We start from the raw sequence: 27,168 nt of genomic DNA, 5'->3' as shown, positions 1-27,168 counted from the left end.
CGCTTATGAAAGAGACTGGCAAATGTCCCTGTGTCAATGTTCAATTTTTCATTACTTTTTGGATTTTTCAACTGTTTGTTGTTGCATTTGGTTCTTTGTTGAATATAAATGGTCAAGGGTTTTATTAAATATCCAAGATGATTCTTTACAAACCCTGTCATGAACCTACACCATACTGTTAACATTAAAAGTCAATCCACCCTCCCACTATTTTATCTATCATCTTTAACCCTTTTACAAACAGTTCGTGACATAGAGGGAACTTCTGCAAGAATTTCCAACACAATCTAAGGAACCTCCACAAATTTCATGAAAAACCCTGGCACAGAACATTGTCATGTCTCTTTATTTTGAAGGCTACTGTTCAATCAAAAGGGAAAAAACACACCGAAAAACAAACACTATTCTCTCGTCTTCACACATACACTAAAAACATGCAAATGCATGCACATACACATATTCACACATACAAACATGCACACACACACAAGTTCACATATGTGCACACATGCAACTCATGCTTGCACACATATTATGCCCACATGCACACACACACACACACACCTATTCCACCCACACATACACATCTCACCTACTGCACCCAAACATACGTACACAAAAATGCACACACACACACACACACAAACACCACCCATACACCCCCCCACCTACTTGACCCACACATACATACACAAAAATGTATGCACACACATACACACACACCCCACCCATACAAAACACACACACACACACACCCCCTACTCTACCCATACATACACACACACACAAGCACCAACTCCACCCACACATACACACAAACCACTAACACACACACTCCATCTGTACCCCCCAGCCCCACCCCCCACCTACACACAGACACACACTCACCGTTTGGCTGCCTGTTGTGCCCCCCTCCCTCCCTGTTGCCGCCAGCCCTGGCAGGCAGAGGAGCCTGGTTCTCTGCTCCCCCCTCAGCCAGCAGGGCATCCAAGGTGTGGCGAGCGCGACTGGCGCTGTCCTGACGACCCTGGCCCTGTCTGGATCCTACACACCAACACAAAGAAAAACAAACACATGTTTACCTACAATGTGTGTTTCACTTGCTTTAAGTACACAGTAAGACTTTTCCTTTTCATCTTTTTTTTTTCTTTTGCCCCATCATCTGCACCATTTCAGTTGTATTACTACCACGCCGTTCATTTAGATTCCCCCATACACAACCACACCCGGGTTCGTCTGTCACAGTTCCATCGTCAGCAGTCCAGACACACATACACAAACACACACACACACCCACAATAAAAGTACAGGTAACAATAGCCTCACATTGTACATACACACAAACTAGAACAGGGTTAATACATTGATTCACACTTTGCTAAGAGAAATGAAGTGCCAAAAATAAATTAAAACAAAAACAACCCCTTCCCCCCGCCCAAATAAAACCAATAAAGCCAAACCAACAAAGATTCGGCACTATCAACCCCACCTCTGCGACTGTGCACAGAGAAGTCCTCCTCTTCCCCAACCGCTCTGTTGGGGCTGGTCCTCCTCTGGGCAGGAAGCTGCCGGACGCCGGATCTGCTCCAGGTTGCGATGTCCGGTTTGGGAACATTGGGTCTCTTCTTGGGCCGAGTGTTCCCAGGGATGTTCTCTTGATCTCTCTGGTGGATGGCTGCCAGCAGCTCACCTGGAAAAAAAGAAAAGAAAAACTTACTTGCCTGACAAACTTCATCCTCTTCCTTCTGCTGGAGAATAAAGCACCAATAAATCTTCTTCAGTCTTGAGCAAGCTAGCTGATTTTGTTATATAAAAAAAAAAAAAAAAAAAAAAAGTGTCTATTTATGTGGCTCCATGACCACAAAACAAACCCCACCACCATCAAACAAGTTGGATGCCACTTTTTTTTTCCATTCTGTTATTCTTCCTTAACCCTTATGCCACCATCCTTGCATAAACGTGAGCAGTGGACAAGGCACCGATCTCTCCATAATGCAACAAACCTGGAGAAGTTAACATCACTCACGTCATCACATCATGTGGTAATCACATGATTCCTTAACTGACTGCCATGACTTCATGACTGCCATCTTGACCTCTGTGAACTCAACCATTCTTCATCTTGTTTGGCATCAATTTTTTTTACTTATTTCCACAAGCATAGTATAGCCAACCATCTCTTATGCTTGGACACACCATGCACTGAAAACTGAGTAAGTTCTCACCTGTGTACAACTGTTAGCTGGGATGGACCCACACTTGGACGAGAACCACCCCTGGGTGGATGGGTGTGGGTGTGTGGTGTGCTCTGTGTGTGCCTGTGTATATATCTGTGTGTGTGTGTGCACGCACATTGTATGTGTTTGCACATTGTGTGTGTGTGCATGTGCATGCATGTGTATTGTATGTGTGTGCGTGTGCGTGTGTGTGTGTGTGTGTGTGTGATTCAGTCTCTCTTTCTCTTCGAATAAGATTGTGTGTGTGTATGTGTGTGTATGCATGCGCGCGTTTGTGTGAGTATGTGTGTGTGTGTGTGCACATGCATGTGAGAGAGAGAGAGAGAGAGTGTGTGTGTGTGTGTGTGTGTGTGTGTGTTTGTGTGTGTGTGTGTATGCATGTGTACACATGAGCGTGTGTGTGTGTGTGTGTGTGTGTGTGTGTGTGTGTGTATGTGCATGCATGCATGTGTGTGTGTGTGTTTGCACGAGCTCCTGAGCCATGTGTGCGTGTGTCTCCCACCACTACCTGTGGGATCAGACCGCTGCCGCCTGGCACCACCAGAAGTGGAGGTGGAGGTGGGGAAGAAAGGAGGCTGCTGGTTCCGGCCAGAAGGAAAACCCGATGATGGCTGGGCAGCAGCTGGCGTTGTGACACGTGGCGTGGCTGGCTTTCCCTCACACATGGCCTGCGTTTCACCATACAGCATGAATGCTCACTTATACTCAGAGATGCCAACCCCTGTCATGTGTTTGCAGGAAAGATCAGGAAATTTGGTAGGAACATCTTGAATCTGGTAGGAACACTCCAACTCTGAGCCACATCAGCAAAAGTACATTTTATGTACAAGGTATGCAAACACTTGGGCCTACCTGCAACACGGTGTAATTGCTACGACTGAGCTGATTGGTTCACACAATGCTGTTCCAATGTAAACATGCACATGATTAGCTGAGCATCATCATGCAAGACCAAGGTTAGCAGTGACTGTCCTGGCCTTGTGGGCAACAAGTCTAGAGCGTCTGGGTAATGCTACGATAAGAAAGCATGTGACCATGCAATGTAGTCGAAAATAACTCATCAGAACAATTTTGACATTGGCGTAACATCAGAACAAACTGGGATTGGGCGTAACAAAATACGGCCAAATCGTAACAGTTGGCATCTCTGTATACTGCTGGCTGTAAACAGAAAGGAGTAGGCAGAAGACAGTTTCAGACCCTCGGTTTCAGCACTGACTGTGCTGTTGTCTCCATTCGACGTAACTCTAGGGGTGCAGGTGGAAAACTTATATATATATATACCTGCCAAGGAAAAGAGTTTCAGACCCTCTGATTCAGCACTGACTTTATGTACTCTCATCCACCTTTAATTAACTTTGGCTTCACAACAACATACATGCATGCACATGTGTGCACATGTATGCACAGATGCAATGCATGCACCATGGAGTGACAAGACTCCTTATTGAATTTGTAAGTGTTCACACACACACACACACACACACACACACACACACACAAACACACACACAAACATCACACCACATAAACCCACATGTCAACACATGTACAAACACTGTATACCCCCTCCAATCCAATTCACACTATGACATAAACATACAGACACACACACAATTCAAGATTTGATTAACCTGTGGCCCCTTTTGGAACATGGAGGATTTGGGAAAAATAACCATTATCAAAAACACAAGATCAACCATAATGTGTGCATCAACAATCATTTATATAATATAAAATATAGATATATGTAAGTTCCCAATGCAACACTGCAAGTTTTAATCAGTTTGCGGAGTTTTAATAGTACCCATTTGCTAGCATAAAACAAGCTACAACATGATAATACAGACTTCGGACATGCATACTTATCAGTCAACTATCTTTTACAAACATCAGAAAAACTGGGGAGCTCCTTGACGAAACAAAATTCCAATGAATCACTGCTTGTAATGGCGTTTGACTGGCGAGAGTGAACTGGACATGGCCAGACGTCTTTTCACTGTTAGCCATGTGACATTTGGCCAAGCAGGGCAAACTGATAGGCCTAGCTTGCATCAGTTTGACATGGTACAGTATACGACACCAAATTCATCACCAATATCATTCATATATGTCACATTTTCTAAAAATACAGTTTTTTCTTTGAATCCCATTTCCCCACCCTCTTTCAGTGAGTAAACAGCGATCATCACAATCAAATCTAAATCATGAAATCATGCTGGTACTGGTATATTGCTGAATACCGTTCCCTCTCTGTCTCTTTTTCCAGTTCTTATTATACATGCATTTATTACACTGATGTAACCATTCCATCCACAGCTTTACAAATTTACACGTAACGCTCCTATCCATACCGTTTCAACATTACACTTCAAAGCAGTAATGACAGTACAAAACCCAGTGAATTCCACCATCACCCCCACCCCCTCTCATCCACCCCTCACCTGATGCTGCACCAAGCTGTCAGCGGGCAGCAGCTCATAGCAGAACTCACAGGGCAGCATGGTCATCTCCAGACTGTCCAGCCTGCTCATGCGGTGATCCCCGTTGTCACTCAGGTGATGGCTTCTTTCCTCTTGATCCCTGTCAGACACACACCTTTTTTTTTCTTTTTAACTCTTTCACTGCCAAGTTCCTGTATAAAGAAAACTGTCCCCAGCGCCTAATATTTTAGATATGATGCTCTCAGTCACAGGCTTCGGTTCATGTCAAAACATCACAATGGACTTGATCACTTCAAACTGGGTCAGGGAGCAAAGGTTTAGTCATCGTTCTGTTGGCAATGAAACTTGACTGCAGCTGTTGAGCTTTGTTACAATGTGAAAAATGGTCTTATCAACATGGCCCCTTGATGTCAACAAAAGTCGCCTACAGCTGTGCACTGTCTAGTTAACAAAAGTCGCACATGGCAGTGAAAGAGTTAATTAACTTTTTTTTTTCAATATATTTCACACACACACACACAAAGTGATATTGTTAAAGAAAAGTATCTAAAAATAACACAAACACACAAGTATTTCTTGGGGGAGGAGGGGGGGGAGGGAAGAAGGGAAAGGAGAACAAATTTGATAGTAAAGACTATAAAAAGTATTTGCAGAAAACTACGTGCAAGCTGGTCTGTGATATGTATCTATATATTCCTCCCTTTTTTCCTTCTGCATCACAGCTACAACATCAGTCCTTTTCTGACAATGAATGACACTGTTTTCCTCCAGCTCCTTTGTGGCTGCCATATATCTTGGATCTGTTGTCTTTCAATACAAATGTATCCAACCAAATATACAATACTTACTTACATACATAAATACATGCATACATACATACATACATATTCATATATTTATGAACACTTACATATATACAAACATACTTTCATTATTCAAAGCATTTTGCATCAATAATTCTTATTTCCATAAGCAGGGATCCTTACAACTTTCACCATTCTACCAAACAGAACATAAAAAGAGAGAGAAGAAGACACCCAAAATCTTAGAATAGGAAATACAGCTGTGTCATATGAACTGCTGATTGAAACATCCACGCAATTTTACCCCTGAAAATGGGAATACAGCTGCTTTAACCTCAGGTGTGAACATGCGTGTTGCAAGCCATAAGCCATGATTGGTGAGGAAGGTTTCTTTAACCCTTGACTGCTGCTAACAAGTTCATCAGCGAAGGGCTGTCGCCTGACACCAGGACTGAGGATAAAGGTCAGGGTTTGGTTACCATTCTCTATTTCAACTTCTTCCTCTCGAGTTTTAATTTTTTGTTCAGCAACACTGATCACACCACTTAAAAGTACACAATTAATTACACCACTTACAACGACAAAGACACTATTACTGCTCTTCAGATTCATGCCGTACTGATCTCATGTCACCAAAGTTCACCAATCGAGGGGTAATGGCAGGGATAAAAATGGTCATGTGTGTAAATTACTATAAAAAAAAAAACCCACTTGTAGAGGCGGCCACTACGGGACCCTTCTAACCAACTCACTGGAGCGGGTGTGAAGCAGAACCCAAGTTGTCGATGACAGGTATGACTGGAGGCCGGGCCACCGCTGGTTTCCACTGGTTCAGCAGCTCATTGTTTCGGCCAAAAGCAGGCAGTGGATTGTCCTGTCCATGGCCCCACAGGCCTGATGCCAACGGATCACAAATCGCTCTGAAAACCAAAGAGACAAAACATTTCTGAAGCTTGTTCAATTTACAAATTATATTTTTGTCTGTGTCCATACTATCATCTTCAACCACAACAATCAGCAGAATATAATATAAAAAAAAAATATATATCCAAAAACATGAGGGTTTCAAACAAACAAAACGTTTTCATGGCTCATCTAATTAACGTAAAGATTTTTCAAGCCATGTCCAACACATCATTCCCATCCCCCTTGTGTTGTCAGTTGTTAAGTAAAGTGGGACTGACAAACACATCATACACTGAAAACTACATTCAGTTTTTTAAATCCTTGTTGTTCCCCTTGTCTTCTAATCCCTATCCAAGTCGTTTCAGCACCAGACTATTTTTTTTTTAAATGAAGTCTTTCTAAACCCACCCCCTTCTTGCAGCCTGGATGGTGATCACTCCCTTGCCTTCTGCCTCCCACCACTACAATATCAAAATATCCCAAAGAATATACACATACACAGACATGTAATGCACACACTCTCATATGATTATACCCAAGTCGCAGGGTACAGAATCAGCAGAAAACGAAAGGAAGCCAATTTTTACCAAACAGAGCAGGTTCACACTATGTCTATCGACAATTCACATCCAGCATGAACAAGAAACAGAGCTACATGAGCTCAACACACACACACACACACACACACACACACTACCTGATGGTGCACCAAAGCAAATGCTGGGAAGCTCTCCCCACAGAACTCACATGGTATCATGTCCTCATCTGCCACAAAACAAGCATCAACAAGAAGGAAAATGAGCTGTGTTTTCTTCTGTCTATTCACAGGTATTTCCTTCAATCTCCTTCATTGATGCCATGGCATTTTTATCATCAGTTAAAAAAAAAAGGAGAAAGAAAAGTGGTCTGACCAAATGGATAACAACCACTAAAATAGTAGCATTTGTATTTCCAAACTGTTACAGAGTTCTTGCCCTGCTGGTTTCAGCATCCAGTGCACCAGCACTTATCAACAGAGTTGTAACATGCACCAAGAGGAACACTGGAGCTACACCGTAATGGTCATCCACCTCATGGGCATATTCAGACAACTGCTCGATTTCCTGGCAATTCCTGCAAAGTGTCTATCTCCTGACCAGGCAGCAGTTTATAGGAGGGTATATTAACAAATGCACAAGGCAGCTAGAGCGCAGCCATCCCACACAGTCTCATAACAAAGCTGGATCTTAACAGCATCATTAACATCATGACATAGGTGCATGAGGGACCCAAAATCCCTCCCCAAAAGACTTTTCAGGTGAAATGCATGATGATTTTACATAGCAGCATGTTTTCTTCTGGCCAACTAACACCCCCCCCCCCCCCCCCCCCCCCCCACCCCCCCCCCCCCCCCCCCCCCCCCCCCCCCCCCCCCACACACACCCCAGTACCTGTTTCAGTGTTTGAAGCCAGATTTCAGGTATTCCCCACATTATCTACGTCTGGACCTGGCTTCCTACCTTATCTACATCTGGACCTGGCTTCCTACCTTATCTACGTCTGGACCTGGCTTCCTACCTTGAAGAATAGTCAAAACAAGCTACCATTGGCTATGGCATCAATAAACCTCTGGGGAAAGCACCAAAAACAGAAAACAGTATTCTCAATAAATAAATTACATGTTTGCTACTTGATATCTCTCCTTCCTCCCTCCTGGCACATCCCAGCTGTGGTGAGGGGGACTGCAAAGCACACATGATGCCTTTTGCTTTCAAGGTAGCTGGCCTTGCTTCAGCCCTGACTACATGCAGAGACCAAGCCCTCACCATCACCAGATCCCAGTGGAAGATGGCACACACACACACACACACACACACACACACACACACAAAAACAAACAAACAAACAAACCAAAAAAAAAAACACCACTGAACTTCTCATCCACTCCTCCTATCTGAGTCTTTTCTACACAAGAAATGAGTAGTCTTAACTCCTCCACTGACTCTGCTGACACTATCTCCTTGTTGAGCTGTTCACGCCCTCACTGTTCTGGGGAAAAATCTGTTCCGTTAAGAATACCACAAACAAAAAATAATAAAATAAAATAAATAAACAAATAAAAAAAAGAAGAAAAAAGTTCTCAAATTCTGAAAATATGTGGTTCTATACAACCTGCTGTTTTGCTGACCTCTGTGTTGTTTTTCTACAGGGGTTTATGAAGGCAGACACTCTAGTCTAAGAGATGCTGCTTGCCAAGCATCACAAGGCAAAGAGACTGAGGAGAAAGGCCCAAATCCAGACAGACTGAACAGCATCAGACTTCACATGTGTGCAGTGTGGGAGGGACGGTCACTCCGGTATCGGCCTGTCCAGCCACACCTGACACTGTATCACTCACCACTCAGAGCACAACTCCATAGTCTCCTGAAACTGATGGATGCTTACCACCATCACTCCAGTTTAAGACGGAGACCAAAAAATGACAGAGACCGAGAACAGCAAGAATAATGTGGGCATATCATATATGCTTTGCAATGCTAGCTTGCCAGTTGCACAACATGTCCCTTCTCCCATTCTTCTGCAGTGATATCCTGTCAATTTTCAATAGATAATATGACAACAACAAAACAATGTCCCAAACATTTGCTGCAATACCGGTCACTTTTGAGTAAATCAGACAGTTAAAAATTGACAACCCCCCACCCCACCACCCTCCCCCCATGACTTCCATCCCAAGAAACACACACCTGCACCAACAAACTCATTGTATGCCGGCGGCGGTGACGCTGGTATAGACACATCCTCCACCTCCACGGGGATGGGCCAGTTCCTCTGAGAACGAGAGGAGCGGTTCTCAAAGTTGTGGAGGAGCTGGTTGAGGTCAGCATCGGCGTCAAGGTCACCGGCACCCTGCTCGCTCTCCTCTTGTGCCAGCTGCATTGCCAGCATACTGTCGTAGTCCACGTCTGGGGGGATCGGGGGTGGCGAGTCTGCAGCAACATGAAAGCCACATCAACTGACAATGCTGCTGCTGCTAACAGTACATGAAAGTATGCTAACAGTACATGAAAGTATGCTAACAGTACATGAAAGTATGCTAACAGTACATGAAAGCACTGCTGCTAACAATACATGAAAGCCACATCAACTGACAATGACACTGCTGCTGACAGTACATGAAAGCAGCATCAACTGACAATGACACTGCTGCTAACAGTACATGAAAGCACTGCTGCTAACAGTACATGAAAGCACTGCTGCTAACAATACATGAAAGCCACATCAACTGACAACGACACTGTTGCTACATGTTATAGTATAAACAAGAAAACAGTTACATAAAGTGATGCATACATATTGATTTTGAAACACACACACACACACACACGCACACACACACACACTCAAATCCTGAAAAATATCTAAAAGGAAAATCATTTTCAACATTAATGGAGCACATTATCCCCAATCGTCTTGAATAAAGCTTTTTTTTTTTTCATATAATCCTATGAAAAGCTGTCATTTGTCAAGATTTATTATTAACATTTGCTGTCTTGTAAGTCTACAGTCTTTCTTGAACCTGAAAATATCTGAAATGTTCATGTAGATGCAATAGTTTTTTTTAGTTTCAGTCATTTCAGTAATGCTGCCATCAAAACAGCAGGATCGGACATGCAGAAAATAATCATTTTCCTCAGAATATATGACACTGGCATTCAGCCAATAACATTAACAGCCAACTAAAAAAAAATCTGAGGTCTTCTGTTTACTAAACAGATCATGTATGAAGAGTTTTGACTATGAGAATGCATTAGTGGCAATTCTGTATGGGTTCTAAAATGCCATTTTGTGAGACTGGCTAAAATCGCAGAATTTTTTGAAAATTCAAAACTCAATATCTCAAAAAGTATTTGATATTGCTTTGAAATTTGGTGTGGCTTCTTACTTTATTGCACTCTTTCATACTTGCAAATATGAGGCTTCTGCTATGAATTTGAAAATATATTTACACACACACATAGAAAACAAGGAAATTCAAACACACAAATATAATGAGTAATCTTGGGACAGAGAGACTGACCAACACACACACACACACACACACACACACACACACACACACACAGAGAGAGAGAGAGAGAGAGAGAGAGAGCAACATCCTCAGACTTTTCATGTGGCAAAGAATGATCAAAAACAGATTAAATGAAGACCTACCTTGAGAACACACAAAAATTAAATTACAGGATCTTTGCAGATCAAATGACTTGATCAATCAACGAAAGAATCATTTTTACAGAATCTGTTACAAATACCAATTAAAAGTTTCAGTCATTAATTGTAACCCCTGAGTTCAACCAGGTCAACACAAACACAGAATGATGTATCCAAAACAAAACAAAACACACACAAAAATCAGTAAGTTCATAAAAAAAAAGTTAATAGTTAATACTTTTTTTCTTTTGGGGGGTGGGGGTTTGGGGGGTGGAGGGGGTGGGGGAGGGGTGTGTGTTGGGGGAAGAGAGGTCTCTATTCTTGTTTATGAAAACAATTGCGTGTAAATGTGTGCAGCAGACACAAAGATCAATCAAACCTTGAATTCTCTGACGGTTGACATCCGATCTCCGATTAGTGGCCGCTTTCCGCCCTCTGCTTCGTGTGTCGTTTTTCTTCTGCTCTGCCAGCCGTGTGGCAGCAGCCCTCCCAAACCCTGCACCTTGTCTCCTGCCTCTTCCGCTCCTCCCAACCTCCCCTGCAGCAGCCGAGGCATCGGAATCTGCCTGGAGCAGGCTCTGGACCCCGCGTCCATCCGCATCCTCCTCTAATGCCTGACGGATTTGCTCAAACTCAAAATGGTCGAAAGAGTTGTCCAGCTCTCGGTAGTCAAAGACACCGCCTCTCTGGCCAAAGCCGAACCTCTCCCGTCCTCTCTTCTGATCTCGGGCCCCGTTGGCCTGACTGGTGGGCGGTTTGACCTCAGGGTAGGTGCAGTTGCTGCTGTTGTGGCGCAGGAGGTCTTTGTGCATGACAAAGTTGCCACAGCGCGGGCAGGCCTCGGTGCGCGTGCCACAGAACTCGAGGTGGGGGGCCAGGTCACAGTGGGGCACCTGGAGCTCGCAGTACTCGCATGACACTTGCCTCTTGGGGCAGTCGTTCTCCTGCAACAATCCAGGGGCTAACTGCAGTACTCCAATAGGTCTGGGGTAAATGGTAGGGAGAACACTCACAAACCTTTCTAATCCCTTGATTGTGTGGCATGCATCTGAAGTGCGATCAGTGCTTTTCATGTACTCTTTTGCGGTGAATTTGATTTTGCTGAACAAAGTCATGCAATCCTATTTGAGCAAGAAGCCCAAATCAAGAATAGTGATGACAACCACACCTGTGTAACATCCAGTCTTATCTTGCTGAGATGACAGCCCTACACTGATGAGCATACTCGTCCGCAACAGTCAAGGGTTAAACTGTAAATTCAAAAACTTGTGTACTATCAAACTGGTGTCATCAGACTGGCAATGTCTGAGAAAGGACAATCAGAAATTGGTTACTAATGAAGAATGTAATGTCTTCTATCTTTAGAAAAGTGTGATATATTTGAATCAAGCTCTGAATCAAAGTGCAGTTAACTTGAAGTTAAGTAAAGAAGATAAGTTTGTGACAATCAAACGAACTAGAAACAAGAGAGGCAAAGCCTTCAAGACTCACTTGCGATACACTTAAAAAAAAAATCCAAGCTTTTTATGCATTGAGTATAATTTCAAAATGTAATGTTTAAGATGAGAAAGATCAGTTTAAAGCAAATTAAGTCCCCTAGTATTAATTATAGAGTAATTCCCTTTTTTACTATCTGCACCAAAACGTTTGCAAAATAAATAAAACTTCCATGCTTAGCAAAAGAAGTTCCTGTTTGAACAGAAAATGATAATAATGACTGCTCTTGTTGTTGGGTCAGAATATCAGATCAAAGTGCCAAGTTTAGATAATACAAAAAATATAAATATAACAGTAAATGCAGTTTGCATATAATTAGGCTTCATTTTTTTGTGCCCATCCCAGACGTGCAATATTGTTTTAAACAAGATGACTGGAAAGAACTGAATTTTTCCTATTTTTATGCCTAATTTGGTGTCAACTGACAAAGTATTTGCAGAGAAAATGTCAATGTTAAAGTTTACCATGGACACAGACACACACACAGACAACCGAACACCGGGTTAAAACATAGACTCACTTTGTTTACACAAAGATATACACAAACATAATACCATAATCTGAAAAGATGAGGACGGAAAGATTTTATAAAGCAAGACTCCATTAGTCTGAACTGTAAATCAATAAAGAAATAAACTCACCTGTGTATTGTGTGGTAAAGCATCAATACTACTGTGTGCATTGATAGAATGAAAAAATAATACCTAGTAAAAAAACAACTAAAGTTTATTGCCCAGCTGGATTGCATGCTGATGAATTACTAGTGAGAAACTGATTAAGTGCATCGACACCGCCAACAGGATACATGTTAATGGTCCAATTATTGTACAGCTGTTTCAAGCAATTACTACTAACCCTCTCATTTACCATGCTATGTGTTCGTATTCACATGCTCCTTCCATTTGATCGATCAATCTTAGTGGGTGGGAGTGGGGGAGGGGGGGAGGCAAGAAAATGGTATGAAAACTGATATGGAAATACACACACACACACACACACACACACACACACACACACTAAGGCACTTGTCTCTGCACAAGTTCTAATTCTTTCTTTCAAGGCCTTCTTTGTTTTTACTATTTTAGTTATCTGTGATCAAAAAGGAAAAAAAAAGAATGATCATATGTCCACCATAAAGATATTGTTTCACAAGGCATCTACATAATATTAGCAAAGATGCAGACATTCAAAGCAAACAAATCTGCAAAACAAATAAATAAAATAAAACTTTCTAAAACATAATGACTTGTCCCCTTTCAAAGTTTCATAACAGGCAAGTGAACAAACTATTTTATCCATGTAATTAGACATACATATTAAAAAAAAGACATACAATGACACATGCACAAATATATGCATAGTCAAAGGCATGCATTTACAGTAAACACACACACACATGCACACGCACACAAAGTGTACACACAAACACACACACAAATACATATATTGAGTCAAAGGCATACACTGATTTACACATACAGTGATACACACACACACTTACACACACTCACACACACACAATCACATACACTGAGTATGTGTGCACACTCTCAAACACACACACACTGAGTCAGATATGCATGTATATATATATATATATATATATATATATTTGAACACAAACACAACAAATCCTAACAAAAAGTATACCAGATGGGCTTCCAACTGATCTTTCTCCAGTTCTAGGGAGCACTGGGAGCAGGGCACTTTGGCGTGGACATCAGTGAAATGCTGCTCCATCTCTGTGCGTGGCACCGGTTCCTGGCAGTGCTCACACAGCACCAGGTGACGTCGACAGTGCACCTCGTGCATGGTGAAATTGGCAGCAGCAATGTCTTTTTTGCTACAGATGTGTAAGATATATATATATATATATATATATATATATATAAAAGGGTGACAAACATATTCAAGACAGGAAAGAGACGGTAAAAAAGAGAGAGGAAGGAAGATGAGAGTTTGAGAGTGTATGAGAGAGAAAGAGAGATGGGGAAGGAGGAAGAGAGAGAAAGGGAGATGAGGGTTTGAGAGTGTGTGATAGAGAGAGGGAGGGAGGGAGGGAGAGAGGGGTGGAGATCGAGAGAAAGAAAGAGAGACAGAGTGAGAAAGAAAGAATGAGACAACAAAAAAAGCGGAAGGAAATTTGGAAGGAAAGAAGAATGAATGGAGAGAAGGAAGAAAGAAAAAAAGAAAGAAATGAATGAATGAATGAATAAATGAATTTTTTCACAGCCATGCTACAAGATTATATAATATAATTTATAGAGAAAAAAAAAAGGACGAGATGTTGGTAGGATTCAAGAATGAGCAAATCACGGTTCCAAAAAATGTATTAACCACCCTTTCTCTTCTACAACACTTAAAAAGATCTTTCGGTATTCTCACATAGTCACAATGCTCTAAAATTGCCTAATTATCCATTTTGTAAGTAAACTGTTCAAACAAAATAATAAATCAGAGTACAGAAAAAAACAAAGAATCAAAATGATGAAACTTTCATCAACCAGTGAAAAATAAAGGAAGATTTTTTAAAACTTTTTTTTTCTTCTTCTTTTTTTTCTTTTTTAAACAATCCACAGTGACAGTTTGGGGTGAGAGTGCAGACATGTGCATGTGTCCACCCCTGAAATAACAGGCCCTAAAAAGTAACAGTAGTACTTCTATCTCCAGTTTGAAGTGACTTTGACATATGATAATGCTAGATGTTATAGAACTAGTCCTTGATCAAATGTAATGAACTGTTTACACAGAATATGATGCAGGGGTTTTTTTTCCCCGGTAACTCTTAACTCACTTGACTTAGTCACTATGTACCAATACTTGGTATGACAGAGACCTGTGTTTGTGAATACTTCCTGATTCTTTTTCAGTGTTTGAGTGGTATTGTTTTTTGTATTTTGTTGCTGTTGTTTGTTTTTCTTGTTGTTTTGGGGTTGTTTTTTTGGGGTTTTTTTGCCACAGCTCATGCTGCTGACTGCTGCCCATACATGTCATAATGTATACATACTGGTAATAGACACTAAGGTTAGGCTGGGGGACACAGGTGACTGAGGTAGTGGCTGGGAAGACAGAAGAGGCTTGATCACAGTAGATACATATAAGACAATAGCATCAATTTTGAAAAAACAAAAAAATTATTACTTTTTCTTTCCTCTTGCTTTAGTGCTTATGATAGGGTTTTCCCTCTTCATTAAAAAAAAATTCTCATTGTGCTAATATCAAGTAAGACACCCAGTAAAATGTTTAAGAGCCTCTTAATTTGAGCACTCAGTCTCTAACATTAACAGTTTATGTGTATGCCAGAACAAACAAATATTGCACTCTTTGTTCAACAACTGCTAGTCTAGACTGACATTGTCAAAGTCTTGCTGCTGCCATCAATTTATGTCTTTTGTGTTCAGGCTGCAGTCATTTAAACATTCCTGACTCAGAAATTGAAAAACTTTATATATTACTAGTCCTGTAATTTTCACTGATGACAAGCTCTGGTTCTTGAAACTTTGTTCATCCATTGATTAAGGGAATGATACAGGTTTTTAGAATTCCTCAGGAGAAAAACTATCTAAACCTTCCACCTTTGGCATTACTCTTAATACTGCCCAATATTTTGTTGGCTTTAGTTTAATATCTGTGTTCTGGAAATGATGATGAAATTTCAGCTCACTCAGATTTCTCTCATATCTTTTCTTAAAGAAGTCAGTGACAGTCATAGAGTCATCACTGTCATCATTGACATTTTCTCTGTGGGGATTTATAAAAAGTCAATGTGTATTCCATCACCTGATTATATAGTGAAGTATTCAAAATATAAATTAGCAGTATCTGACCACTGTATCACTGATATGACCCACTTTGAAACAAGTGATTGTTATTAGTCCATTCAGAAATGGATGGATTTGTCCGAATGCAGTGACGCCTCCTTGAGCTACTGAAACTGAAACTGAAACTCAGAAATGAAGGTTGTGATAGTTTTTGTATTATTTTGGGATCACTACAGAAAATATCTCACGTTTCCGCATTCAAATTACCACCGTTTAAGAAATATTCATCCATGGTTTATCGCATGTCACTCGATTAGATTTTAATTCCGCCCAGTGTTTCCCTTTATCAAGTTCCTGATTTCACAAAATACTTACCAGTTGCTGCAGTATTTGGTTTCAACAGCTGTTTCACTTTCAGATGACATTTTGATTTTATAAGTGTTCTGCAGTAAGCGTTTGTTAAAAATAATCAGTCTTCGATCTTTGTGCCGTTTCAGCTGTTGAGGGGGAAAAAATCCCAACTTTTTACTTTCTGTTTGTTTTCAGCAAGCCATTGTTGAAGCAACAGGCATAAACTCCACACCAGTATCTGACTTAACAAAGTAAACTTTATTCTTCTTCTTCCGAATCAGGGACACCTACATACCACCGACACCACACACCACATTCCAAACAGACGAACACTCATATAACACAGAAAAGTTTCTTCAATGAGAAAGATCTCAGATGACACAATCGGCCACAGTTTACAACTGGAATCCTTCAGAAAACCTAAAACGCACTTGTTACGAGCAATTTCATTGGTAAACTATTAATATCTCTGTAACATTGACAATAACTGGTTTAATGTTTTTGCATCAAGAACAGCAACTCTTCATGTTTGTGGTTTGAGTCACCAAGAGAGTTTCGGTTTCAGCTTCAAGAAGACGTGAAAATACTGATTGATCGATACACGTTAACACGCATTTGCTTTAAGATAATACATTAAAAATGTAAAAGACGGAGATGCCAGAACCATGCATAGACCAAACACGCTGATTAGGCGTTAATAACCTACCAAATGGAGCAGAAAAGAAGGAAATTATGAAACAATATTTTGACCGACAAGTTACATCAAAGACAAATGATCAAAATACTTATTTTACATAATCTCTTCGTGCCCTGTGGCATAAAAGGGTGCTACCGAAAATCTCCACTGCTGTGTCTTTTGCTGTCTTCACGCACTGTCATATACACATCCGTCCACACGCAGCCAACCCCCCCCCCCCCCCCCCCCCCCCCCGTCGGTCCCCCACTGACACGCACGGCACACACACACACACACACATTCAAAATAGATTGCGTGATCATTTACAGAGTGTACTCTTAGACAATGGCCAACTGAAGAAAGATGTCTTACTATGATTACTGGAGAGAAAAAAAGAAATATAAATAAATGAATAAGAACGATAAATATTAACAGCTGCTCTAAATCATATTCTTGACTTTCCAGTTTGTTTGCTTTTTACAAGTCTTTACTTTTTGTGTTGATTCCAAGTGCGTAAATACCAGCGCAAGTTTAGATTAGAACTTGCATGACTCATTTTAGTTCAAACTGAACTAAACACATATGATAAAAAAAATCAAATTGGAACTTTAATGGGTAGGCCTACATATGCTACATGACAAACAGCTTGGGCTAAATTTCCAGGCTATTCATACCCATGGGGGGAGGGGGGGGGGTTCCGCTGCTTTTCGTTCCGATATTGTACACTTTTTCTAGCCTGGAATTGGAATTCTCATTGTGAACGCTTTCTAGAACAATGCACTGGAGATTATAGAGACAGAGTGCTTGGGAGAGTCACGAGGATACCCCCCCCCCTCTTCTCCCCATCTCTCTCGAACCCCCCTCCCCCTCACTCTCTCTCTCTCGTGTGTGTGTTGTTGTTGTTGTTGTTCAAGTTGTTTTCTTTTCTGATCTGTGTAAATAAAATCTAGTTCTGAGAGAACGTTTTCAAGTCCCCCCACCATGTTGTGAGCACAGGTAAGGCCTGCTTATTGTGAAAGTGTCTTTCCGGTTTGTGAACTGGAAAAAAAAAATGAAATGGGTTTCTATGAGATGTTTTCAATAGCAGATCACACTTTTTTTCTTTCTTTCTTTTTAAAAAAATTTTTTTTTAGCACATTTAAAACAGTCTGCTACATCAGGGATAGCATAAGCTACATAGTATTATTTTGATTATATTTATTTATTCATTTTAAAGATCGTTTTGCAGCTCCATTCTCCTTCCACTTGTTAGTCAATCGGTACAGCTTCTCTCACTGTGGCGTAGGGCCTACTGGCAGTTGGCTTTTGAGCCACGTTCGCAGAGGGGTATTGGGGGATTGTGGCCTATTGCTGGCCCAAGTTTTGTACTTTACACTTCAGATTGGTAGACTTTATTCATAAATTGCAATTTCTTATCATGGGGTCTGTGGGATGGAGGGGTGTATGGATTTTTGCTTGAAAGAACCATTTTTTTTTTTTAGAGTGTATATGTGTGTTAATCAATAAAGCTATATGACTGAATTATTCAGTGGTGAGGCCGCAGGTTAGATTCTTGTCATTTTCGTGAACTTCAATGCAAAATTCACGTGAGCACTAAATGGGAACGAGGTCGGGAAGGCCGTTTATACAGCCTATGCTTTTAGTTTGGCCAGCTCCTTTTTTTCATTCTCATGTCACTGAGATTGACAGATAATATATACATAAACAAAATGACATGGTCTTAAAACCCTGATATCTATTTCATGGGATAACTTATACTGGATGGATTGCAAAGTAGACTGAGATTATGAGATTACATTTTTAGTAATTGGGGGAGGTGAGACGAAAAGAAATCCTGTTTGACAGTTTTACCAAGACTTGCCATCCAAGAAACCTTACACACATACATCTTCATCAAGTGGAAATAAACTCAGTGATGCACAGACACCTTTAGACAGTTCCTGTGTCATATACATTGTCTGACTACTGGACACAGCAATGTCCCCCCTCAACCCCCCATTACCCCTCCCCCCCCTCTTCCCCTTGGACTGCCAACCAGGACTACACTCCCACAGGACAGCAGGACCAACACCTCGACCACACCACCCTTCACGGAAAAAGACCACAGCCACGAACAACTTGACCATGAGGGCAGATCGCCAATTGGTCATTAAACTCACCATTACATGGTCAGAATCTGAGAATGTATGTGCGTGTTTTTCGATTTAATGATTATTCGATGTGATATTTGTAGAGAAAAAAATGAAATAAACACACACACACGCATTTACAGAGTCTGACTCTGAGTATTGTTTTGTAACGATTGCATATATATATCAAGTCACATGTTTGTTTAAAGATGATGTCAATATTTGACATGGTCATATGTAATGGTTCTTGCTCTTCCTTTTTTTTTTTTAGTAAGATTTGCATTTGCTTCCTCTCTGCATAATTGTCCTTGAGATGAATGATGGTGTTTGTGGTTTTTAGTGATTTTTTTCATTTCTGACTACAGATCCTGTTGTGTAGTCTCCAAGAACGAAGGTGTGTGTATGCGTGTGTGTGTGTGCAAGTGTGTTCTTTATTTTTGAATATTTTACTTAAATCTTCGTATATATCTTTCATTCCTGCAGCATGTGATAGGCTCTTAAGGCTTGTCCAGGGTAGGTCAATTTTCTTTTTCCTTTTTTTTCTTTTCTTTATATATATATATATATATTTGGATATTCATTTACCTCTTTTTTCTTCTTCTCAAGGCCTGATTAAGCGCGTTGGGTTATGCTGCTGGTCAGGCATCTGCTTGGCAGATGTGGTGTAGTGTATATGGATTTGTCTGAACACAGTGATGCCCCCTTGAGCTACTGGTACTGACAGGTCAATTTCTATTTTATATACATGCGTATGTATGCATATATACAAATTTTATATCTTTACACGCACATATGTAATTATAGATATATACATACTAATAAAGTTCATCTCTTTCATAACTGCTTCACTTGGTATACTCTCAATGTCTGTCCAGGGTGTTAAATAGTTGATGTGTGGGTCAGGCACCTGCACCCCCCTCCCTTTAAAAAAAAATCTTTTTAAGTTGATCTGGTGAAGGTGAAGCTGAAACTGTGTGGGTGTGCTCTCTCAGATTAAATGAAAAGGGACTTAACATGACTTACAGACAACTGGATTTCAATGATTTGTTGATAACTCCGGCATTCGCAAGTTTTATGATGGTCCTTGTCTGTTAATGTAAGACCATGGGAATTTTTGAGTGGCAAAGCAAGCAGACACACACACATAAACATGTGATAATGGTAATGATGTGCAATGATAAAAATGTGTAATGATAACAGGGGTGTATTTGTCAACCATTACCTCTTTTTTTTTTCTTTTCTCTGGTGTCTAGTTTCAGATACATATTCCATTTAACGTCAAATAACAGGTGCAGTCAAAGTCCAAAGGCAGTGGTGGAGCATGAAAGAGTGGTGTACTTGCTGGTATATATATAGAGAGAAGAGGGCTTGCACACACACGTGTATCAAATGTGTAACAAGTGTTATATATAGCCTTTTTGTGATGATATATGAAGCTGACCTTTTAGCACTTGACTCTCTGTGTGCTTGCAAGCAAATGTGCATGCATAGTATACCTTTATCACGAGTTTATGTGTACATGTATACAAGTGTCCCTGTGCACCAAAAGAGGTCCTTGTGTGTATATTTTTTTTTTTACATGTGAGCTGCACACCTAACTGCATAATTTATTAATCATGTGCCTGCTCTCTGTTGTGTATGTTTATATATTTTTGTGTGCTGCATGCCTAACTTTACATATGCCTGCTCTCTGTTGTGTACATTTCTAAGTGTGCTGCATGCCTGTCTGTGTATGTGTCTGCTCTCCGTTGTGTATATTTTTATATATTATGTGTGCTGCGTGCCTAACTGTTCATGTGCCGGCTCTCTGTTATGTATATTTTTATATACATGTGCTGCATGCCTAGTTGTACATGTGCCTACTCATTAAAGGGATTCTGAAAGCTACGACAGTAAGGGATAGTGATGTGAATTCCACACAGCTGCACTGCAACTCTCACAACATCAACAAACAAAATGCTTCTTTTTTTTTTTCCTTTAAATTATTACTTCTTTTCTTCCACTACATTCACAACATACATTTGAAAAAGCACACAAACCCACTTAAAATTTCAACCTTTCACACAAAATTGTCAGTGAACATCCATCCATCTAATCCAGGAAATCATAAAACCATCCACTCATTCCAATCTATCCTGCAGTCTCACGCACAGTCCACTTCAATTCATTCTATACAGTCAGATTAAACGACACACCAAATTCCTTTCCAACAGTTCACAGTTCAGCCAAAAAGTCCACAGACAGACACAGCACAGCTTAGTTTCCACTTCCAGAGAATCCTGACATCATTACACCCCACCAGAAAGAAGAATCAGGACTTCTGGCTGGTGTCTCGGAGTCTGTATTCGATATTCTGGGCACGCAAGTTCCGTATCACTCCAGGAGGCAGACGCCCAGTCACGGAAACTGCATAGCACCCTCTGACGAATCGTTCTGTTGGGAGAAAATCATTCATGTTTACTTTTAAGCATATCAAAGAGTAAACTACTGTGTGTGTGTGGATGCAGGTGCCCATGTCACTGGCATGTGTGTGTGTGTGTGTGTGTGTGTGTGTGTGTGTGTGTGTGTGTGTGTGTGTGTGTGTGTGTGTGTGTGTGTGTGTCATTGTGCGTGTATGTGTCAGACAGATTTGGATCTTGAGTGGCTGTCAACAAGTATAAATTTAATGATTCATCCCCACCTGAATGTCATTAACGTATCTGATTCTGAGAGAGTGCATTATCAAGTTATACAAGTGTCTGTTTAAATGCGTAAGATAGAGAAATGAGGCATTCGTGCTTATTTCTAAAATGATGCCAATTAGATATAACCAGAAAAGAGGCAACAACAGCAAAACAACCAAAAAACCAACAACAAATCAACAACACACAAAAAAAAAAAAAAAAAAAAAAAGCAACAACACAATTTCAGCTATGGAATATAAAGTGGAGTCTACATAAAACAAGTATTGACAACATTAAACATGAAAACCTGATTACACTAACAAATATCACATTTCCAGCCAACACATTAACTTTATGACTTCTAATTCCATTTCTTTGTATTTTCAAACACAAATATTCATTGGTTGACACAAACAGATTTCCCAATACTGGTTTTGAGCAGCTTCCAGTGTTATGAATATAATTCAGGTTTTCTATGGGATTATAAATGAGCATTTTTCTGATAATATAAGTTTATAACACTAACAGGTCATACATATGTTTACTATCATACAATGATATAGTCATACTCATTGGCAGTGAATATGATTTCAAACAAGACTGTAAAGTGAACTCAATTCGGAGTGCTACTTTGGCCCAAGAACAAAAGAATCATTCTTGCTTTCAACCCCACATTAAATAAAACCATGGAAAATCAGTGCTGATAATTGATATATAATATATATCATGGGAATGTAGCAATTTCTAAGAAATAAATTATTACAAACCTGTGCGCTGCCATTTTGCAACCCAGCTGTCTTCAGGTGATATCATGGCAATCAATCTGCAAAGAAAAATCAATTACAGTTAGATCTACAGGAAATGCTACACTACATCCCCCTGCTTTTATTTTAATACTTTTAAAATAAAAATTCTGCATCAACATCCCACCCTCTCCCACTTTCATTTTAATTCTGATATAAAAAATCTGCATCACACACATGTTCATCATCAAATTCTAAAGAAAACTTAGCAAACTTCAGAAATCTTTGTTGAATTTTTCACAAAAACTGAAAAGTTCTACATTTCCATTCTGTGTGAGACTATAGTATAATACATCTTCATGCACATGGAACAAAGCATTATTAAGCTTATTTTGACATGTAATAAAGAGTACATGTCATGACTTTAATGGTTTCAGCTTCCACCTTAGCAAGAGCTAAAAGAGAAAGGTGGCAGAATAGTTAAAGACGCTCATTTGCCAATACAGAGAGTCTGTGAGGGTCTTGGTTCAAATCCCCTTGCCCTTTCTCCCAAGTTTGACTGGGAAATCAGACAGAGCATCTAGTCATTTGGATGAGACAATATTTGAACAAACTGAGATCCTGTGTACAGCACGCACCCGACACATTGAAAATAACCCATATAAATGCATGGCAACAAGAGTGTTGTTCTCTGGCAAAATAACAAAGGAACATGCAATCAAATCTTAAAACCACTAACTGCAGTACTTTTTACTGATGGTTTGTGCAAATCAATCTTCCTTACCCATCAAAGTTTGAACTGGTGCAATCGTACACAACATCTCGGTTGCCTTTCATGTGGAGGTACTCCTCGCAGTTGTCACACCCATCAAACTCAAACTGTTCAATCGTCTGCAACATAACAGAACCATGTCATGAATAACCATTTTGCAAGTTGGTTTCATAAGTTCTTTCTTTCTTTCTCTCTCTCTTTTTTGTGTGTTAAATTTTGTATAACGTCTCCCCTTCTTTCTCTTTAAAAATAACACATATTTTCAATTTCTTTTATTTTTGTGGGATGCACAAACACTAGAAATGAGTAGAATTGTAGAAGCAGAACGAAAATATTCTCATTTATCTCACCTCACATTCCCAGGTACTGTATTACTATTAGTGTATACAGACACATAAGATACGCAAATGTGTGTGTGTGTGTGTGTGTGTAAGATGGTGAAGGGTAACAGATCCAGAGAGGGAAGATGGTGTAGACAGCTGTTACATCCAGTTTCTAAATGAAAGTTGCTTTGATGTGGTGGGTTGAGTGTAGAGTTTATCAACCTATTGGCATTATGCCAAATTGGCCACTATGTGTGGTGCCTTCATCAGAACTGGTCTCTGACCTCCCATCCTTTCTGCCATTCCTGTTTTGTCCATGTAAAAGAGTGGGGGTGGGGGCGGGGAGAAGCAAGTATGCATGTGGGAGGTGGTGTCTGGTGGAGAGAAGGAAGAGGAGTGAGTGAAGGGTGTAGTCAAGTGAGGGGATGAGAAGGAAAGCAGGAAAACTGAGGTCATGTCTGTGTGGACTTGATTTCAGTTATGAATATGAATCTACAGAAAAGCAATTTCCCTTTAAAAAATTAAAAAAAAAAAAAATCCAGTACACATGACCTTAATACTGAACTGAGGGGGAGTGAGAGGTGAGTCGTGAGAGAGAGAGAGAGAGAGAGAGCTCACTGTCGAAGTACAGGAGGGGAGGGAGGAGAGGGAGGGGGCCGGACAGCCGGAATAGCACTGCAGTGATTATGACAGCCTTGCCAGCTGGAGTGGAAGGGGGAGGTGGAGGAATGCTGGGGAGTGAGGAAAATGAGCACGGCCATTCAGTACATTGCTCTCTTTGATTACATGTAAAGAAAATGGTTTACTATTTTCCATGGATCCAATTTTTACAGGGCAACATAATATATCGGGATTGGAATTTGTCTTTTGGAAAATGTTTCCACATGTTTCATGTGCATTTTTGTAAACATGCACGTTCTGAATGTGATGTGCTGCTGTGAAGTGCAGATTTGTTTGGCAGATGGTGTTATGAAGCTGTCCATACATGCACAGATTTTTGCTTGTAAAGGCATGTTGTAAATTATTGGACTCAGTTTTGAAATGACCCCGACTACTTTTTGTGATAGGATATTGAGTCATTGATCATAGTATAAACATTATTGAAGTAAAGCAAGACATTTGAATGGATAATTCATGTAGTGTTTAAATGATGGATACACTGATATGTTTGTGGTTGATTTGGTGATGTTGTAAAGCTTGTATGGATAATCAGTACTTGGTGTTTTTGATGATATACAGTTAGGTTAATACTAAATAATGGTTACTTTATATCTGTCTTAAGTTTTCTTAGCATCTACACATATCTTTCTTAATAATAATAATAAAAAAAGGGTGTGGCTTAACGATGGTGTTGATTTTCATGTTTGGGGAGATGATGTTCTGATTTGGAGTGACAAGTGAGCAGATAGCAGGCATACACTTACAACCAAACACATTCATTCTTATTCAATTACCTCTGTCTATTTGGCATTTTCCTTACATTACAGACCGGTCTAATTGGCCATCATTTCACTAACACAGTGCTTTTTTTCTTTCTTTCACCTGCAGTAACTAGGGATAGAAGAGGTAATAGTTTAATGCTAAACAAAACACATTGTAGACTGAAAGTGGGCAGTTCCTTCTTTACGGAGTGAGTCATTAATACATGGAACGGTTTGCCAGACAGCGTGGTGACTGCCCCAACCAAGTCATCTTTCAAGACAAGGTTAGACGCTCATTGGGCCAACTCTTCAAGTGTTTATGATCCAGTATGCTATCATTAGGCCACGCATGCCTGTATACTGTTTCTTTGTCCTGGTCAGGTCCGGAGTCCCACAAGGCTCCGTATTGGGGCCTTGTCTGTTCCTGATCTATATAAATGATCTGCCCGACATCCTGACTACGAGGTCACGCTTGTTCGCGGACGACACGGCGGTCTACAACATGGTCACTTCTCCAGCAGCCCAGGCCCATCTACAACAAGACCTCAACCAGCTTGTTGCGTGGGAGAAGAGATGGGACATGGCCTTTCATCTTGGAAAGTGCACCACTCTGCCTGTGACCCGCAGCAGGAACCCCCTCCACTTTGACTACTGTCTGCATGGCCATGTCCTAGAGACTGTCACCAGCGCTAAGTATCTAGGCGTCACCATCTGCAGCGATCTTAGCTGGGACATGCACATCAACCACCTGTGCAACAAAGCCAACAAGACCCTAGGTTTCCTGCGATGTAACATCAAAGTCAGCTCCAGGAAGATCAAGGAAATGGCCTACAAGTCCTTCATGTGACCCATCCTGGAGTACGCCAGCAGCATCTGGGATCCACACACTGAGCAGAACATCAGCAAGTTGGAAGCGGTGCAGTGCAGGGCAGCCAGTTTCGTGATGAGGCGCTACCACAACACCTCTAGCCCCACTGCCATGCTTGAAGAACTGAAGTGGCTCAGCTTCCAGGACAGACAACAGGACAGCACGCCTATCCATGCTGTACAAGATCCACAACGACCTGGTGAGCACAGAAGGCATTAAAGCTAGTCTGCGCCCTGCATCTCCATGCTGACGCCGCGGGGGGAGTGCAGACCCCTTGCATAAGTGACAGAATAATCAACTAGCTAATTGTGCCAAGGAGGAAGAAGAAGAAGTAACTTAACATCCAACAGGCCTTCACAAGCCTCAAACCTCTGATTCCAGTACAAGTTCAAAGTTCACGCGTGATTTGTATTCGTGTTGTGGGACATCTTTACTTACTGATTTTGAAAAAAAACCTAACAAACAAACAAAAAAACCCAACAAACTTTCGTTACAATACTTTTGATAAGTAGGGTTGTTTGCTGGCGACATACACGTGTGTCATTGTTCAAAACGTTTGACACCCAGTGATCTACATTTCAAACACATGAAAATTGTAATTCAGGCTAAAATTAGTAAAGAGGTTCCCGAAGGCTCATGCGGGAGTTGGGAAATTAGAAAAAGAGACAAAGAGTGAAAAGACTGTGATCTACCCACAACTGGTGGCACACTACATTCACTGTGACAGACCAGCTTGGTCAGAAATATATCAGGTAGGACCCTCGTTCAGGACTTTTTTTATTTTATTTTTTAATTACAGACTCCCCCCAAAAAATCCAACAACCCCAAACCAAAACCATGACATACCTTCACAAGTGAGCATAACAGACAAGCTCTTAAATTCCTCAAATCTTTCGGCACTGTCTGTAGAGACATGATGAACGAATGCGAACAGCCGACCACAACCTCTCACGTTGACTACTCTTCGCACAATGAAAACTGTGTGCGTTGTCTTCTTTCTTTGAAAATCTCAAAAATTGTACTTCCGGATAACTCGTCGTCACCGATATCCGGTCTAAAAGATATCACACGAAATATACCCCCGGAAAATCTAAGCGAAATACACGCGTGGGTGACGATTTGCGAGGGGAGTGCATGGGTAGCAGGAAGAGGAGGGGGATAGGGGTGGAGTCGAGCTCCTTTTCGCTTTACGGAAGCTCTCGCATCAGTAATTACCTAGTCGCACACAACAAAGACGGCTTTACCTGTCACGATAAACTAATATTGAATAAGGTAAAAATAAACGATCAACGTTAGAGGAACAGGATTGTTTCCCTCTGAAACAGTTTGCCAAATAGCATAGTAACAGCACTCTCTATTAACTCCTTTAAAAATCGGCTCGAC

At 40.7% G+C, this 27,168-nt stretch overlaps 2 protein-coding genes across 2 annotated transcripts in view; both read right to left on the bottom strand.

The window, feature by feature from the left end:
- The window catches only part of LOC143288271 (uncharacterized), a 32,069-nt gene extending 15,471 nt beyond the window's left edge, over positions 1-16,598 (bottom strand). Inside the window, exons 1-10 of the mRNA XM_076596619.1 lie at positions 16,215-16,598; positions 13,729-13,921; positions 10,961-11,525; positions 9,117-9,359; positions 7,083-7,155; positions 6,237-6,404; positions 4,682-4,835; positions 2,746-2,905; positions 1,490-1,690; positions 889-1,044 (exon numbers count right to left, since the gene is read on the bottom strand). Of these exons, the coding sequence (XP_076452734.1) occupies positions 889-1,044; positions 1,490-1,690; positions 2,746-2,905; positions 4,682-4,835; positions 6,237-6,404; positions 7,083-7,155; positions 9,117-9,359; positions 10,961-11,525; positions 13,729-13,921; positions 16,215-16,264 (1,963 nt within the window). The 5' untranslated portion in view covers positions 16,265-16,598. The remainder of the gene's footprint in view (positions 1-888; positions 1,045-1,489; positions 1,691-2,745; positions 2,906-4,681; positions 4,836-6,236; positions 6,405-7,082; positions 7,156-9,116; positions 9,360-10,960; positions 11,526-13,728; positions 13,922-16,214) is intronic.
- A 4,367-nt stretch (positions 16,599-20,965) lies between these two features.
- Positions 20,966-26,791, bottom strand: LOC143288033 (transcription elongation factor SPT4-like). Its single transcript, XM_076596295.1, has 4 exons — positions 26,632-26,791; positions 23,186-23,292; positions 22,426-22,481; positions 20,966-21,428 (listed from the first exon to the last, which is right to left on the bottom strand). Exons 1-4 carry the CDS (start codon positions 26,698-26,700, stop codon positions 21,307-21,309), a joined length of 354 nt encoding a protein of 117 aa, XP_076452410.1. The 5' UTR covers positions 26,701-26,791; the 3' UTR covers positions 20,966-21,306.
- Positions 26,792-27,168: the final 377 nt, after the last annotated feature.

This window comes from Babylonia areolata, chromosome 12 (genome assembly GCF_041734735.1).
Source record: "Babylonia areolata isolate BAREFJ2019XMU chromosome 12, ASM4173473v1, whole genome shotgun sequence".
Taxonomy (NCBI): Eukaryota; Metazoa; Mollusca; class Gastropoda; order Neogastropoda; family Buccinidae; genus Babylonia; species Babylonia areolata.
The sequence above is the reverse complement of the archived record's forward strand: the minus strand, read 5'-3'. Positions and strand labels throughout refer to the sequence as shown.

Coding starts and splice junctions, on each gene's coding strand:
- LOC143288033 (XM_076596295.1), bottom strand. CDS start 26,700: ATGTCTCTACAGACAGTGCCGAAAGATTTGAGGAATTTAAGAGCTTGT. Junction 23,293..26,631: donor TGTTATGCTCACTTGTGAAG/GTATGTCATGGT, acceptor GTTATGTTGCAG/ACGATTGAACAGTTTGAGTT. Junction 22,482..23,185: donor ACCAGTTCAAACTTTGATGG/GTAAGGAAGATT, acceptor TTTTCTTTGCAG/ATTGATTGCCATGATATCAC.